This window comes from Balaenoptera ricei, chromosome 14 (genome assembly GCF_028023285.1).
Source record: "Balaenoptera ricei isolate mBalRic1 chromosome 14, mBalRic1.hap2, whole genome shotgun sequence".
In the NCBI taxonomy this organism is placed as follows: Eukaryota; Metazoa; Chordata; class Mammalia; order Artiodactyla; family Balaenopteridae; genus Balaenoptera; species Balaenoptera ricei.
The window spans coordinates 29,092,368-29,107,916 of record NC_082652.1 but is presented as its reverse complement, the minus strand read 5'-3'; the positions used below and the strand labels follow the sequence as shown (position 1 = coordinate 29,107,916).

At 38.4% G+C, this 15,549-nt stretch overlaps 1 protein-coding gene across 3 annotated transcripts in view; it reads right to left on the bottom strand.

Annotated features, from left to right (window-relative positions):
* SPIRE1 (spire type actin nucleation factor 1) overlaps positions 1–15,549 on the bottom strand; it is a 208,597-nt gene that overhangs the window by 111,782 nt on the left and 81,266 nt on the right. Inside the window, exon 1 of one of the 3 annotated variants that reach the window (XM_059895394.1) lies at positions 5,504–5,564. The exons of the other annotated variants lie outside the window; for them this stretch is intronic. Coding sequence (XP_059751377.1) covers positions 5,504–5,536 — 33 coding nt within the window. The 5' untranslated portion in view covers positions 5,537–5,564. Of the gene's footprint in view, positions 1–5,503; positions 5,565–15,549 lie in introns of those variants that run through there. 3 annotated transcript variants of the gene reach the window in all.

The window sequence follows — 15,549 nt, the reverse complement described above, 5'->3', positions numbered from 1 at the left end:
CCGCTCGCCACAACTAGAAAGAGGCCACATGCAGCAACGAAGACCCAACACAGCCAAAAATTAAATAAATAAATAAATAAATAAATGAAATAAAATAAAATAAAGTTTGAGGCGATCTGAACCACAGGAAGAACTGCAAACTCCTCGGGTATGCAAGGCCCCTCAGACCAGACTCTGCTCACCTCTCTAGCTTTCTCCCCCCAATTCTCTGGCCCAGTCACACTCCAACAGCTTTACTCACAGTGCCTCATGCCTCTGGGTCTCTGTGCATGTTGGTCCTATGTGGACCACTCCACAACCTAACAAACACATACATCCTTCTTTATTTACCATCAGTTCAACATGGCGTTTGGGAGTTACAACCATAAAAAGCTGGAGAAAAAGGAACTTGCCCTGAAATCCATCTCCTTCCGCAGAATTACCAAATATGAATCTTGACCTCTTTTCCAAAAACATTACTTACCATAAAGGAAAATCAATCCCATTTACTAGGTTCCTATTAAACTGGCTACTGTGTTAAGATATATACCCTAACTCACTTAACCCCTAGAAATAGATGAGGTAATAGATTGAGGAAAGTTAAGTAACTTGTTCAAGGCCAGAGCAGGAATCTGAACTTAAGTCGAGATAATTACAAACCACATGATCTTTCTACTATACCAACTTGCTCTCCCAAAGTTGCTTCTTATATACAATGATGAGGAAAGCTCCTTGGATCTCTGGGACTCAGAACATTAATGCAGTTGAAATATCAGTCAAAAAAACCTAGAATAAATCCCAACATTAATGGAATGATGTGGTATCATACAGAAAGAACTGAAATCTAAGTACAATATTAAAAAATAGTATTTTTAATATTGCAAAAGAAATAGAGGTAAGAAATGGAAAAAGGCTAAGAACCACAGGATGGTTTGTCTAAAATTGTAGCTTAGAGTACAGATATGATGACAGAGTCCACTGGAGTCAATTGGTATAGATAAAAATGGGCAGCATACTTTATTCTAAACTGCAGCACTGCCTAGTAGGACTTTTTGGGTGACAACATGGTCTATATTTGTGCTGCCCAATACTATAATCACTAGCCACACTTGAAATGTAGCCAGTATGACTGAGAAGCCAAAATTTTAACTTTATTTCATTTTAATTAATTTAAACTTAAAAACACAGGAGGGTAGTGGCTGCCATTCTGGACAATGCAGGTCTAGAGAAAGGAAAACAATGCCTTCTAGTGAGTCTACGCACAGGCTAGAGACAACAGAAAGAGCACGGTATAATCACCAGAAAGGCCCAAAGTTTGAAAGTTGGGGAGCATTTTACAGCCCAGAGACCTAAAGGGTAATAAAGACAGGTAGTGCCTAAAAGACACTAACATTTAACTGTCTTACGGATGTTGCACAACAAAGGGACCAAGTCTTGTTATAAGCATCAGCTGATGAAGTTTATGTGAAAGCACTATATAAATGTAAGATAAATGTATATAAATTTTTACCATCAGGATAGACCTGGAGAGGACAGAAATTCACTTTTCTTTTTTCCAGGTGACTCTTCTATTTATCCTCAAGGGCAGGGGTTATGTTTTATTAGGTCTCTCTCCTGCGCCTAGCACAATACCATGCACATGGCAGGTACTCCATAAATGTCTAATGAACTACTAAAGTGAGCAACTCTTTACTGAGTTTCCAAGCCAAGGATGACAGACAAGAATTCAAGAATAACCCACAGGTGAGCCCAGGAATCCCTGAAAATGGGGACCATGTCCCATGTCATCAAAAATAATCCTGACAGGACTTTGCTGGTGGCCCAGTGGGTAAGACTCCGTGGCTCCCAATGCAGGGGGCTCAGGTTCAATTCCCTGGTCAGGGAACTAAATCCCGCATGCATGCTGCAAATAAGACCTGGTGCAGCATGAATGAATGAATGAATGAATGAATAAATAAATATTTTTTAAAAAGAAAAACCCATCCTAAAATTTTAAATGTCAGGATTATTATTATTAATTTTTAAGTAAACAATCCTATGTTAGTCATTTCCACTGAAAGTTCTCAAACTACTTATTTAAAACATTATTACTATAGTACTTTGAGCTAAAGTAACTTTCAACTACACATTGCTTAAAGCACTTAATTAGTAACCATTATTTAAGGTTCCATACTGTACAAAGTATAATTTCCATTTGAAAACAGGCAAACCAAGGTATTTAATCTTTAAATACCTAGATTAAAAGGTGAAAGTTAAAAAGCAAAAAGCCACACTTTTTTTTTTAACTCTAACTTGATTAAATCTGAAAACACCGTCCCCACTAATATTTTTCCTTAACTATATCTACTGAATCAAAATTCATTATGAGAGACTAATGTTCTAAACGCTTAGTTTCAGAATACAGACAAGGGACTTGATGAACTACTTTTTCAACTGTAGGTTTCACTAACAATTTTCTGCAAATCTAAAAGATTCACATTCCCACGAAGTTTTGCTCCTTGAAAGTAAGTTAATTTCCTTACTCCACAAATGACAACTCAAAACAATATCATGCGTACAAGAGAGTAAACAAAAAATCAGAATCAAGTGCTCTGAATCCTAGTCAGTTCTATATACTATAAACCATGATGAATGTCAGCTAAGAGAATCAGTATCTTAAAAACAGGAAGAAGCCTAAGACCACCAGCCCAGACACTCATTCCGGGCTTTCATCCCTCTGCCAAATGTTTCCAATGATTGACATTGTTGATATAAAGGCCCAGAGGCATGTTCAGCCCAACCATCTCCTGTAGGGCACATGAAAAAGATGCAGGAAAGCTGAAAGAATTATTTGAGAAAAAAGGAAAAATTTACCATTGCTGCTTTAGTGTTACTCAAATGGTGATAACCAGGTATAACTTAAAAAAGAGAGAGAGAGCACTAAAATGTGGTATGTTTCCTTGCTTTAGGGGATCAGTGTTTCACTTCACAATTATTAACTATATCAAGAGAGTCACAAGTTGTCTCAAGATAAAAAAAAAGCCCATAAAACATCAGTCCAGATTATTCCAAATCTAGCTGATAATCACATTATCTGGTGGAATTTTTTGTTTGTTTCTTAACATATGTATCCAGGCTCCATATCAGACCTACCAAATCAAAATCTCCAGGGTATGGGACCAGGTATGAGTACATTTTAAAGCTACCTAGATAATTCTAATAATCACCTATCCATTAATTGATTCATTCAATAAATGTTCACTGAGCACCTATGTACCAGGTACCATGCCTGGTGCTAGGGGTACAGTGGTAAAGGAAACAGACATAGTCTGGACCCTACACTCATGGAACTTAGCACAGGGATCACAGAGATATACTGAACATCCATGTGAGGACTGTGGCAAACTGGAGAGTACAGCTCCTAAAAAGAGGCAGCAGCTTTACTATTTTAGCTGAATGTTTCCATGTAGGAGTGCATGACTGATACCACCATATGTGATTTTTCAAGAAGGCAGGAAAAGGGGGTTGGTGGATCTAAATCAAAACATGACAAATAGATAACACAAAATAAGATAAAGGATATGAGTTCAAATATATCAGAAATAATAATAAATGCAAACAGGTGAAACATGTCTATAAAAAGAAAAAGATTCTCAGATGAGATTTTAAAAAGAGATAATCTAGCAACATATCACCACAAACACACCTAAAACAAAACAACACAGAAAGGCTTAAAATAAAAGGAGGGAAACGTGCATTCCAGAAAAATACAAATCAGAAGAAAGCCACAGTAACAATGTTAATATCCAAAAATGAGAACTTAAGGAAAGCAGTATTTAAAAGGGTAAAAAGGGGCATCTCAAAAAATAATAATTATGAACTTGCACGTACCAAAAAATATAGCCTTAAAATATAACCACAAATATTTTACCTAAAACTAAAACTGTCAGAATTACAAAGTGAAAATGATAAGTCCTTAGTCACAATAGGAAATTTTAAAACATTTCCTTGAGAAACTTAGAAAACAGACAAAAAAATTAAGATGAAGAGTGTCTGAATAATATGATGAACCAGCCAAATGGAAAACATACACATACACACATGTACATGCTTGTGTGTGACACTGGAGTAGTAAAACATGTCACCCTTCAAAGAATAAGCATAATTTTTCATTAGAAAAGCAAAAGTTAGAGAAACTGAAAAACTAAGAAACTTTGAGAGATGAGAAGAGAAAGGGACAGCTAGGGTCTCACCAGACAGAAGGCTTTCAATGACAGCAACAATTTGGATGTCATAGCGAAATATAATTCAGAAAGAAAATTCAGATAATTCTCTCCTTTGCTGAAAGCTAGTTATTCCTTCCACCCATATAAAAATAAGGTAAAGGCTAGAAAATTTAATAAAACATTTACCAAAAAATAAGTTATAATGGGACTTCCCTGGTGACGCAGTGTTTAAGAACCCGCCTGCCAATGCAGGGGACACGGGTTCGAGCCCTGGTCCGGGAAGATCCCACATGCCGCAGAGCAACTAAGCCAGTGCGCCACAATTACTGAACCTGCGCTCTAGAGCCCACGAGCCACAACTACTGAGCCTGCATGTTGCAACTACTGAAGCCCGCGAGCCTAGAGCCCGGGCTCCGCAACAAGGGAAGCCACCGCAATGAGAAGCCCGCGCACCGCAACGAAGAGTAGCCCCTGCTCGCTGCAACCAGAGAAAGCCCACGCACAGCAATGAAGACCCAATGCAGCCAAAAATTAAATAAATAAATAAATAAATAAATAAAAAGTTATAATGAAAAACGGAAAATAATGTGATGTCTGTCCATAGCGAAATGTCACGTTTTGGTTAAAAAGGCAGTCTCTAAAGTTACTTGCCTGGGTTCACATCCTGGCTCCATTACTCATGTGTTGTTGGAAAAGTTGCCTCACATATCTCTATGCCTGTCAGCTCATGTATAAAATGGGAATAATAACTGTACCTACTTCATAAGGTTCTTGTGAAGATAAAATGAGGTAACAATATATGCAAAGAGCTTAGAACAGTGCCTAGCATACTGTAGCTTTCAAACCTGTTAGTGTTCCATCAATGAGGTACACAATGAGGCAGCTCTATGTGTATCAATACGTAAAAAGATGCCCAGCATGTATTATGGTTTAAAAGGCAGCTGCATAAAAACACTGATATACAAAAGAAATATGTGTATAATAAACATATATGCCTGTGTATACATATACATTTATCTAGAAGAATATACAAACTGTTAACAATTACCTCTGGTAAGTGAGACTAGAAGAGCTTGGCAAACAGTTTCTTTCTGTATTATGTGAATTTTTTGTAAGAGCCTATATTACTTTTATAAATTTTAAATTACAAAAAACGTAAAAATCATTTTTCACAACTCAGTTATTTTGCCACCATAATCCTAAAACATTAAGCCCTACAGAGTAAACTGTTATTCGCACAACAAATTTGGTTTGACCCATGCCTACATTCATTCCCATGCCCATAAAACAATGGTTCTTGAACCAAGATCCCAGGTTACCTTGGTATCCCACAGGCTGGAATGAAGCATCATGCCACCAAGATCCAAGAATAATAGCCTCTTCTAAATCACAGAAATGCTTGAATTAATGAAGACAATTTTCTCAAATCCATCTAATACACTTTTACTAGCAGATGATCAAACAAATTAACAACATGCAAATTTAAAATAACATCTATTTACAAGGAGTTGATTAGGCTTCATTCTATAGCTTTCTCATGGATGTGTACGCTTAAAGGGAATTTATATTATATAGATACAATAAAGTCATTCTCTGCTAGTAAAATTATTTCGAGTTTATAAGACAGTTTATCATGTGTTCTATAACAAGCATGATGGCTCCATCCTCTGAATAAATTTGATAATCACTGCTCTGGGTTTATCATCAGAAAAATTATAAGGCCTGTCAGAAAAATTATAATGTAGATATGTTGAGAAAATGCATATTTCACTTAACTGTCCTTTTAAAGATATTCCTGAATCTAGACCCTTAAAGAAAGCAAATACTGTCTGAGTCTATTATTAGAAATGACAGCTAACATTTACTTAGCATGAACCGTGTGCCAGTGACTATGCCAAGCACTCCACGTGTACTCTATATCATTAAATCATCACAGCAGTTCTATCAAGTAAGCATTATTCTTACCCTGTTTCCTTCTGATTAAGAAACTGAAGCACAGAGAAGTTAAGCAATTTGTTCAAAGTCACAGAGCCAATAAAGAGGCAGAGCCACTAAAAAGCAGGTAGTACCTAAATCTGTGGAGGTCATGGGGTGGTAAGGGATTATTATATACAAAAAAGATTCTACAAGACGAATGGAAAGACTACTGGATTGGGCACAAGCAGACCAAAATCTGGATTCCAATTCTCCCACTTAGTAGCTCTGAGACTATCAAGAAAAAATTTAACTTCTCTGGCTTCAGCTGCCTGGTCTGTAATAAGGCAATGCTAGAGTGGTTCTGATGTAATTTCAAACTCTAAATAAATTGCTAAATATATATCTTAGTACTCATAGGCAGCCAGAGCAACTGAATAAAAACAAAGGCTGGATCAACAGACCCAGGAAAACATTCTAAGAGAACCCTCTCCCTGAGTCGTTCTCAATTTCTGATACAGAGAACAGCTGATTCCTTTGGGTACCCGTTAAAAAGAGTCCCAGACCTTCCCAGTCCTGCTGAATTAGAACCTGCAAGGGAGGGCCTGGGACCCCACACTGTAACGACTCCTTAAGTGACCAGCATGCACTGGAGTTGGTGTCCCCTGACTTAGGTATTAGGGAGAATCCCGCTCAGTGTAAATGATCTATTCAACACCTTTGCTTTTTGAAGTTAGGAATTCCTTAAAATTGTTTAATTTTTAAAAAAATTAACAGCTTTCTTAAGATATAATCACATACCACACAGTTCACCCATTTAAAGTGTATAATTCAGTGGTTTTTCATATATTAACAGAGTTATGCAATCATGACCACAATCAATTATAGAATATTTTCATCACCCCAAAAGAAACCCCAGACCCATTAGCAGTCACCATTTTTCCCCAACCCCATCCTCTTCCCCCCAGTAGACAACCATTAAACTACTTTGTCTCTATAGATTTACCTATTCTGGACATTTCATACAAATGGAGTCATACAATATGTGATCTTTTGTGACCAGCTTCTTTCACTTAGCGTGTCTCACTACACGCTCCATCCACGTGTCACTACTTCATTTCTTTTTATTGCCAAACAACATTACATTGTGTGAAGGTACCTCATTTTATTCACCCATTTATCAGCTAACGACTATTTAGTTGTTTCTAAAATTGCCTAATTTTAATAGAGAAAAGAGATTAGATAAAAATTTTTTGCATTAAGATTTTTCCAGGTAAACATATCAACATACTCAATATGTTCACTACAGTAAACCTTACTACAATGTAAAACATGTACTACTTAGAGTTAATAGCATACTTTTACATATTACTAAAACAAATAGGCTACCAAAATATGAATATGATTATCACATGTTTAATAGCAGAGGTTTTTATTTCTAAACCGAATACTCTTTCTTTCAAAACCAGTTGTTAAATTCTGATTCTGCCACCGGAGATTATGGCTTCTGTGCTGGAAAACTACTGACTTCACTTTACAGCTCACAATTGCTCTCCTTGTCCCACTTTTTTTTTTTTTTTTTTTTTTTTTAAGCTCCGTGGACTTGCTCCAGTCTACTTCACGTTCTTTCTCCTCCCTTCCTTACTTGTCTAGTGCTGACCTACTAATTGTCCTTACAGGCAAATCTGTCAGCTTGTGGAAGCACTTTTATTCAAAACTCTGGAAAACTACACTGATTTTCCTAAATCTTTTTTTTAACTTCAGAATTCTTTACTAAGCTTTCAATTTAGAACTTTATCCCTGCTTCAAGTTAAATTTCTTTTTCCACTTGAGATTAGGTAAAAAGCTTGCTTCTAATAATTGACAAGTTCCATGGCACAACCATCTTTCTCACTGGACTCAGTGTCGTCAGGCTCACACCTGTTTTGGTCATTGTTGTATTCTCAGCACCCAGCAGAGAACATGGGTAGTTATTCATAGTCTTGTTGAAAGAGTGAAAACAGAAATGCAGCTTGAAGTAGATTTTTATCATATAGCTAACATGTACTGAGCTTATTTATACATGCAGGGGCCTAGGCTAAACATTCTCATGCACATCTTACTGAATTCTCATCACAGTACCATTAAACAGGTAGTATGCATACTACCCCCTCCCAATTCGAAAGATGAAAAAACTGAGATTCAGTAAGCAACAGAGCCAGAACGCAAACCCAGGTCTGCCTCAGAGCCCATGAACTTAACCACCGTGCAGCTCTATTCACACAGTCAAAGGCAACAGAGCTAAAGCCAGAAGAGCAAGCGAAAAAGAAGGAACACTCGTGACCATAGATCACACCACTTGGGGACCGAAGGAGGAGGTCCGAAGGTGGCCTGGCCCTTTGGGGTTTCTGTAGAGAAGGCAGGCACACTCTTTCTACGACCTCTCTTCAAACATGCACTCAGAGAGGACAGAAGAGGCACAAAAATTTCCACGATACATAAAATGTCTTTCTCAGCCCCAGGGGCTACTCAAGTTGCTCTTATGTAAAACGAGCTCATTCTGAGTGGTTCACACCTCATAACTTCTGAAGCAAAAAGCTTCTGTGTCAAACTGAAAAAACAAACAAAAAAGGACAACCTGAGAAGAGTCAGGGCAAGGACAGCTGCTAATAACCAAATGCCGGCTCCTGCTGGTTTTAATGGAGTCACAGCCACCACCTCAACACTCACGCTCATCTGTGTCAAAACAGGGAAGCAGGGAACACATTTATTTAAGGATTAAATTAACCTTGCTACATAGAGAGTGGTTTAATGTGACAATGATATTAGGTTATCAAAATAAGTACTTTTCCATTGTCTGTTCATATTCAATTTATCTCCATAAAGCAAATATATATTGATAAAGAACAGAGATTTGCATTTTTAAAAGCTTAGATGCATAATAAATACACTTTCAGGACTAGTTGGGATATTAGGATATTTTAATCTTGCCTCTCTTAGTAACATTTTTCCTATGTAACAATGAAAACGTCATTCTAAAAGGCAACTCCTAAAAAATGGTTCTGAAGAACCTAGGGGCAGGACAGGAATAAAGACGCAGACGTAGAGAATGGACTAGAGGACACAGGGAGGGGGAAGGGTAAGCTGGGACGAAGTGAGAGAGTAGCATTGACATATATACACTACCAAATGTAAAACAGATAGCTAGTGGGAAGCAGCCTCATAGCACAGGGAGCTCAGCTCGGTGCTTTGTGACCACCTAGAGGGGTGGGATAGGGAGGGTGGGAGGAAGACACAAGAGGGCGGAGATATGGGGATATATGTATATGTATAGCTGATTCAATTTGTTATACAGCAGAAACTAACACACCATTGTAAAGCAATTATACTCCAATAAAGATGTTAAATAAATACATACATACATACATACATATATACATACATAAAAGGCATCTCCTAACTTCTGAATGGGTTATGTTCCAAAGTTCCCTTTCAGTGCAGTCTGAAAACTAGAAATTAATTTTTCCCACAGAAAAGAAGTTATAAACAATTCCAATATTAGGCCACAATCAACTATTTAAATTGAAGATAAAGTGCAATACGGGGAGGGTGAAGGGTAAGCTGGGACAAAGTGAGAGAGTGGCATGGACATATATACACTACCAAACGTAAAACAGATAGCTAGTGGGAAGCAGCCACATAGCACAGGGAGATCAGCTCTGTGCTTTGTGACCAGCTAGAGGGGTGGGATAGGGAGGGTGGGAGGGAGGGAGACGCAAGAGGGAGGAGATATGGGGACATATGTATATGTATAGCTGATTCACTTTGTTATAAAGCAGAAACTAACACACCATTGTAAAGCAATTATACTCCAATAAAGATGTTAAAAAAAGAAAAGAAAAGAAAGTGCAAAAGTAGTCTGAGCCCCACGCCCACCCCAGAGCTCTCGGAGCCCTGAGCAGCGGAAGGCAGCACGGGCACTGTGGAGTCTCCACAGCCAGCTGTGCGGCAGCAGCAGGGACAGAAGGAGTGAGAAGACCCCCAGGGAGGCCCCTGCAGCACTAGCGGCAGGAGCACTGCAGCCTCCCGGGCCACACAGCACCCTGCTTGAGTCAAGGACCTCCTTCTGCACATGCTACTGTATACAGTTTGTGAAATGGGTTACGCAATGCCCATGACCTCTTCAGCTTTAATATACACTCACTGGGGAGTACTCAGTCAAAATGGTATCTATAAACAATATATAACCCTTTATTATCATCTCTATTTTTACAGATGGGAAAAGAGATTCTACAGATTTATTTGCCAAATATCACAAAGCCACTGACACAGCAATGAAACAAACAGACGCAAGTCCCTGCCCTCCAAAGCCGACATTCTAGAAGAAACAAAGAGAGACAACAAACAAGACTAATAAATAAATTACAGTATTATTAGAAGGTGCTGTGTGCTGTGGGGGAAAATGCCGTGTGAAGTGCCAGGGTGGTGGTGGGAGCAGCCTGCAATGTGAGCAGGACAGTCAGTGTAGACCTTACACCAGATGGTTACACAGGAGCAACTGGAAGGAGGTGAGAGGGCAGTATGTGAATATCTGGGGAGAGAGTTTCGGGCAGAAGGAACAGCCAGTGCAAAGGCCTTGCGGAGGAAGTGTGCCTGGAATGTTCTGTCAACAGCAAGGTGGCCAGCATGTCTGAAGAAAAGCAAGCGAGAGTATGAATGAGAAGTAATGGAGCACCAGGTGCACGGGACCTTGCCGACTGCTCTAAGGACTCTGCCTTTTACGCTGAGGGAGATAGGGAGCCACTGAAGGTTGTGAGTAGAGGAGTGACAATGACATAACTTACAACTAAAAATGAGAGCTTCTGGCTCTGAGACTCCAGCAGAATAAGGGCAGGAGGAAGGAGTGCTGGCGAGAGGTGGGCAGCTCCTGGTTGTATCAGGAATCAACGAGGACACCAAAGTTTCTGTCTTGATCAAATATGGAAGACTCTAGGAATAGCAGGTTTCGTGGGGAGGGGATCAGGAATTCAGTTTTAGGCAGATTAAGTTTGAGATGCCCGTTAGATTTCTCAGAGGACCAGTAAATTGGCAGGCAATTTCAGGGGAGCAATGCAGGTTACAGATACCAAGTTGTAAGTCGTCAGCACCAAGATGATATTTAAAACAATGAGGCCAGATGAGATCACTGTCCTAGATTCAAAAGCTTGAATATAAAGAAAAGAATTCACCAGGATTTTCCTTTTTCCGAGATAATAAAGAATTGTCAGCAGTTTTTAATTACTGAAGATTCATTTGAAGGGCTTTTACAATGTATGAAAATACTAATAATCTGTTAAACAAACGTAATATTATCACGTTTTACACAAAGGAATAATCCCCTTTTTCATTCATGTGTCTTCTCTCAAGGGCAAGATTTTTCTTGTATATTTGGTCATCAGAAAAATCAGATCATTTCTGAGTTTACGGATCATCTAATCCAATTCCTTTCTTTTACAGAAAGAAAGACGAAGGTGAAGACAGGTAGGACAACCTGCCTAAATTCACACAACCAACCAGTGGCAGACCCCACGCCTGGTGTCCCTTCCACCCCAGCAGTCTTCCTGAAGAGCAGTGGCTCCCAGCCCGCGCCTGTCTGCACACACCATCGTCTACGCTCACCACGGATGGCAACGGGACTGCCGTGTGGGGAGAGGGCAGAGCGGCTGACAAAGTTCCTCTGGGGACCCCACCAGGGCTGCCCTCACCCCAAGGTTGTGCTGCTTCCCAGTGGGATCACTACTGGAAGGAGTTAGTAAGATGAAAAAAGAAGGAAAAGAAAGGATAATTGTCAATTAATGACAATGCAGAGAACTGTGAAGAATTCACTACTACTATCTTATAAGCCTAATCAAGTGCTCTTATTTTCTGCTACTATTAGGTTCTCTGACCCGTATCCAAATATTTGTTGTATGGTTATTTTTCTTGTTACCTGATCAAAGCCCAATTATTACGAGCCATTAGATACAAAAAAATAAGAGCCTTCAGCTTCATGCTATAGTTTTAAATCAAAATAATTACAAAAGTTTCATCAGAGTTGATATCTAATTACTACTTAAGACAGGCTTAAAATATAAATAATATAACCTATTAACTGAAACTTGTTTAGAAAGAAAATTCTCTACTTAGAAAAGTTAAGACTGCAGATATGAGAATTACTAACATTATTGCTTAACTATCAATAAAGACTAATATATTAAGTATTCAAATAACAGATCAATTCATTTGCAATGCATAATACCAATAAATTTAACAATACAAAATAAGAGTTGAGAATATTTTGTACACTAAAAACCACTTTACAAATAAAAGGTATTATTAATTATCATGCTTATCTGATAAATAAAAATACAAGATTGTTAAAGATCATCACTTAATGATGAACATTGGAAACTGAGGGGTTTTTCATGCATTCATTCATTCAAAAATATGTTTACTAAGAAGTTCGTCCTATATACCCAGCACTGCACTTAGGGCTGAGAAGTACAATCGGAAATAAGACATAGTCCCTTTCCTGAAGGAGTTCATAATCTAGTGGGAGACATACTTAAGAAAGCATGCAATTAAAATACAGCAGACTGAGTGCTCCCAGGAGTAAGTACAAAACGCCACTTACAAGCACACTGAAGGGTCAACTAATTCAGTCTGGGAAAACTTCCAAGAAGAAGGAATAATAAGCTCAGGCTTAGCTAGGCAAAGCAGGAAGTGTGCTATGAGCAGAAGGAAGAGCAATGCAAATATCTGGAAGTGAAAGAAAGATGAAGCTTTCAAAGCCTTAAAGGTGGATCAACATTACCAAAGTAAAGGATAGGATGGGAAAGGGATGAAACAAGAGAGACATGCATGATTAAATACTCTATTAAGTGAATAAATAACTACCCTAAACATTGAGTAATGCAAGATAAATTATATCCATATAATAGAATATCGATAAAGTAGAATAAATATCCATATAACAGAACACTATGCAAACATAAAATATGATGCTAAAATATATTTGATAACACGGAAAGTATTTTTTAAACAAGTACCTATGGAGCATCTATTATGCACTGAGCTAGCTAGACAAAAAAATCAGGTTGCAAACCAGTATGTTCACATGTGATATAACTCTTACGGAAAACATACAAATCTCCATGGGAATAAAGATAAAATTACAAAATGCTAACAGCATTATTGGGGAATGGGGTTGCAGTTGACTTTTTTCTTTTTTTGCTTATCTTTATTTTCTAACCTTTCCCACTTATTACAGAAGTTAGTATAAACAATCCAAAGTAGATTAGAAGCCTTTCCATAGGGCCAAGTGTTATTTAAAGAAAACTACACAGGTAAATCTTCTATCACAGGCTCTGGCAAACAGCAGACACCTAGAGCTGTATATGTGTTTTTAAAACAATTATCCAACTAACCTTTACTGAATGCCTGCCTTTTACCAGGCACTGAAATATGGATACAAAGATAAATGAGGCACGTGTTCTATGCAGTTTTATCACGTGTGCAGGTTCCTGTGTGAACCATCACAGTCAAGATACAGAGCAGTTCCATCACCAGGAGGATCCCTTGTGTTGCCCTTTTATACCCACCCCCCTGCCCTCTTGCACCTTCCCTCACTCCTAACTCCTGACAAGCACTCATCTCTTCTCCATTTATATCCTTTGGTCATTTCAGAAATGTTATATAAATGTAATCATATAGTTAACAACCTTTTGGAATTGGCTTTTTCTTTTTTTAATTTTATTTTATTTTATTCTTTACTTAAAGTATTTTTATTTTAAAACTTCTTAATATTTAAAAAGTGTTTTTAAAAAATTTAAAAAGTAATGCATATTAGAAAGAAAGGTAATACAAATTCATGATGAAAAAAAGTTCAGACAGTACAAGAGAATACACAGGAAGTCCCTCTCCCACCCCAGACCCCCAGTTTTCCAGACCTTCTCAGAAACAACCACTTCTATCAGTCTCCTGGATGACTTTCTATGCAATATAAGCTTTAAAAAAAAACCTTTTTTTAAAAAATTTTATTTTATTTATTTTTTTATACAGCAGGTTCTTATTAGTCATCAATTTTATACACATCAGTGTATACATGTCAATCCCAATCGCCCAATTCATCACACCACCACCACCACCCCCCTGTGGCTTTCCCCCCTACACCTGTGTCTCAATTTCTGCCCTGCAAACCAGTTCATCTGTACCATTTTTCTAGGTTCCATATATATGCGTTAATATACGATATTTGTTTTTCTCTTTCTGACTTACTTCACTCTGTATGACAGTCTCTAGATTGGAATTGGCTTTTTCATTCAGCATAACTCCCTGGGGATTCATCCAAGTTGTTGTGTGTATCAATTTTTTCTTGCTGAGTAATATCCATGACGTGGATATACCAGTTGGTTGACAGCTGGATTGTTTCCAGTTTTTGACTTTTATGAATAAAGTTGTTTTGAACATTCATGACAAAAAAAAAAAAAAGATAAATGAGGCACAGTCCTTGCCCTGAAAGGGCTCACAATCAAGCGGACAAGACAGACATGCAAACAGAAAGCACGACAGGGTGAGGGAACTTTAGCAGAGACAACAAAGTGCTACAGAAGCACTGAGGACAAATACTTGCAGAAGGTCAGAGCTGTAAGACAAGCATACCACTTCTGGCACTGCAGAAGCTGCTCTTAATATGTGCCTTATGGTTTCTCAAAAAAATGAAAACAGAACTACCATATGACCAGCAATTCCACTCCTGGATATGTATCTGAAAAAACAAACAAACAAACCCCAAAACTATAATTCGAAAAGATACATGCACCCCAGTGATCACAGCAGCACTATTTACAATTGCCAATATATGGAAGCAACCTAAGTGTCTGTCAACAGATGAATGAATAAAGAAGATGTGGTACATATATACAATGGAATACTACTCAGTCATAAAAAAGAATGAAATTTTGCCATTTGCAACAACATGGATGAACTTGAAGGGCATTATGCTGGGTGAAATAAGTCAGACAGAGAAAGGTAAGCACTGTGTAATGTGATTTATATGTGCAATCTAAAAAATATGACAAACTACTGAATATTAACAAAAAAAGAAACATATTCACGGATATAGAGAACAAACTAGTGGTTACCAGTGAGAAGAGGGAAGGGGGGAGGAGCAAGATAAGTGTAGCAGATTAAGAGGTACAAACTACTATGTATAAAATAAGCTACAGGGCTTCCCTGGTGGCGCAGTGGTTGAGAATCTGCCTGCCAATGCAGGGGACACGGGTTCGAGCCCTGGTCTGGGAAGATCCCACATGCCACGGAGCAACTGGGCCCGTGAGCCACAATTACTGAGCCTGCGCGTCTGGAGCCTGTGCTCCGCAACAAGAGAGGCCGCGATGGTGAGAGGCCCGCGCACCGCGATGAAGAGTGGTCCCCACTTGCCGCAACTAGAGAA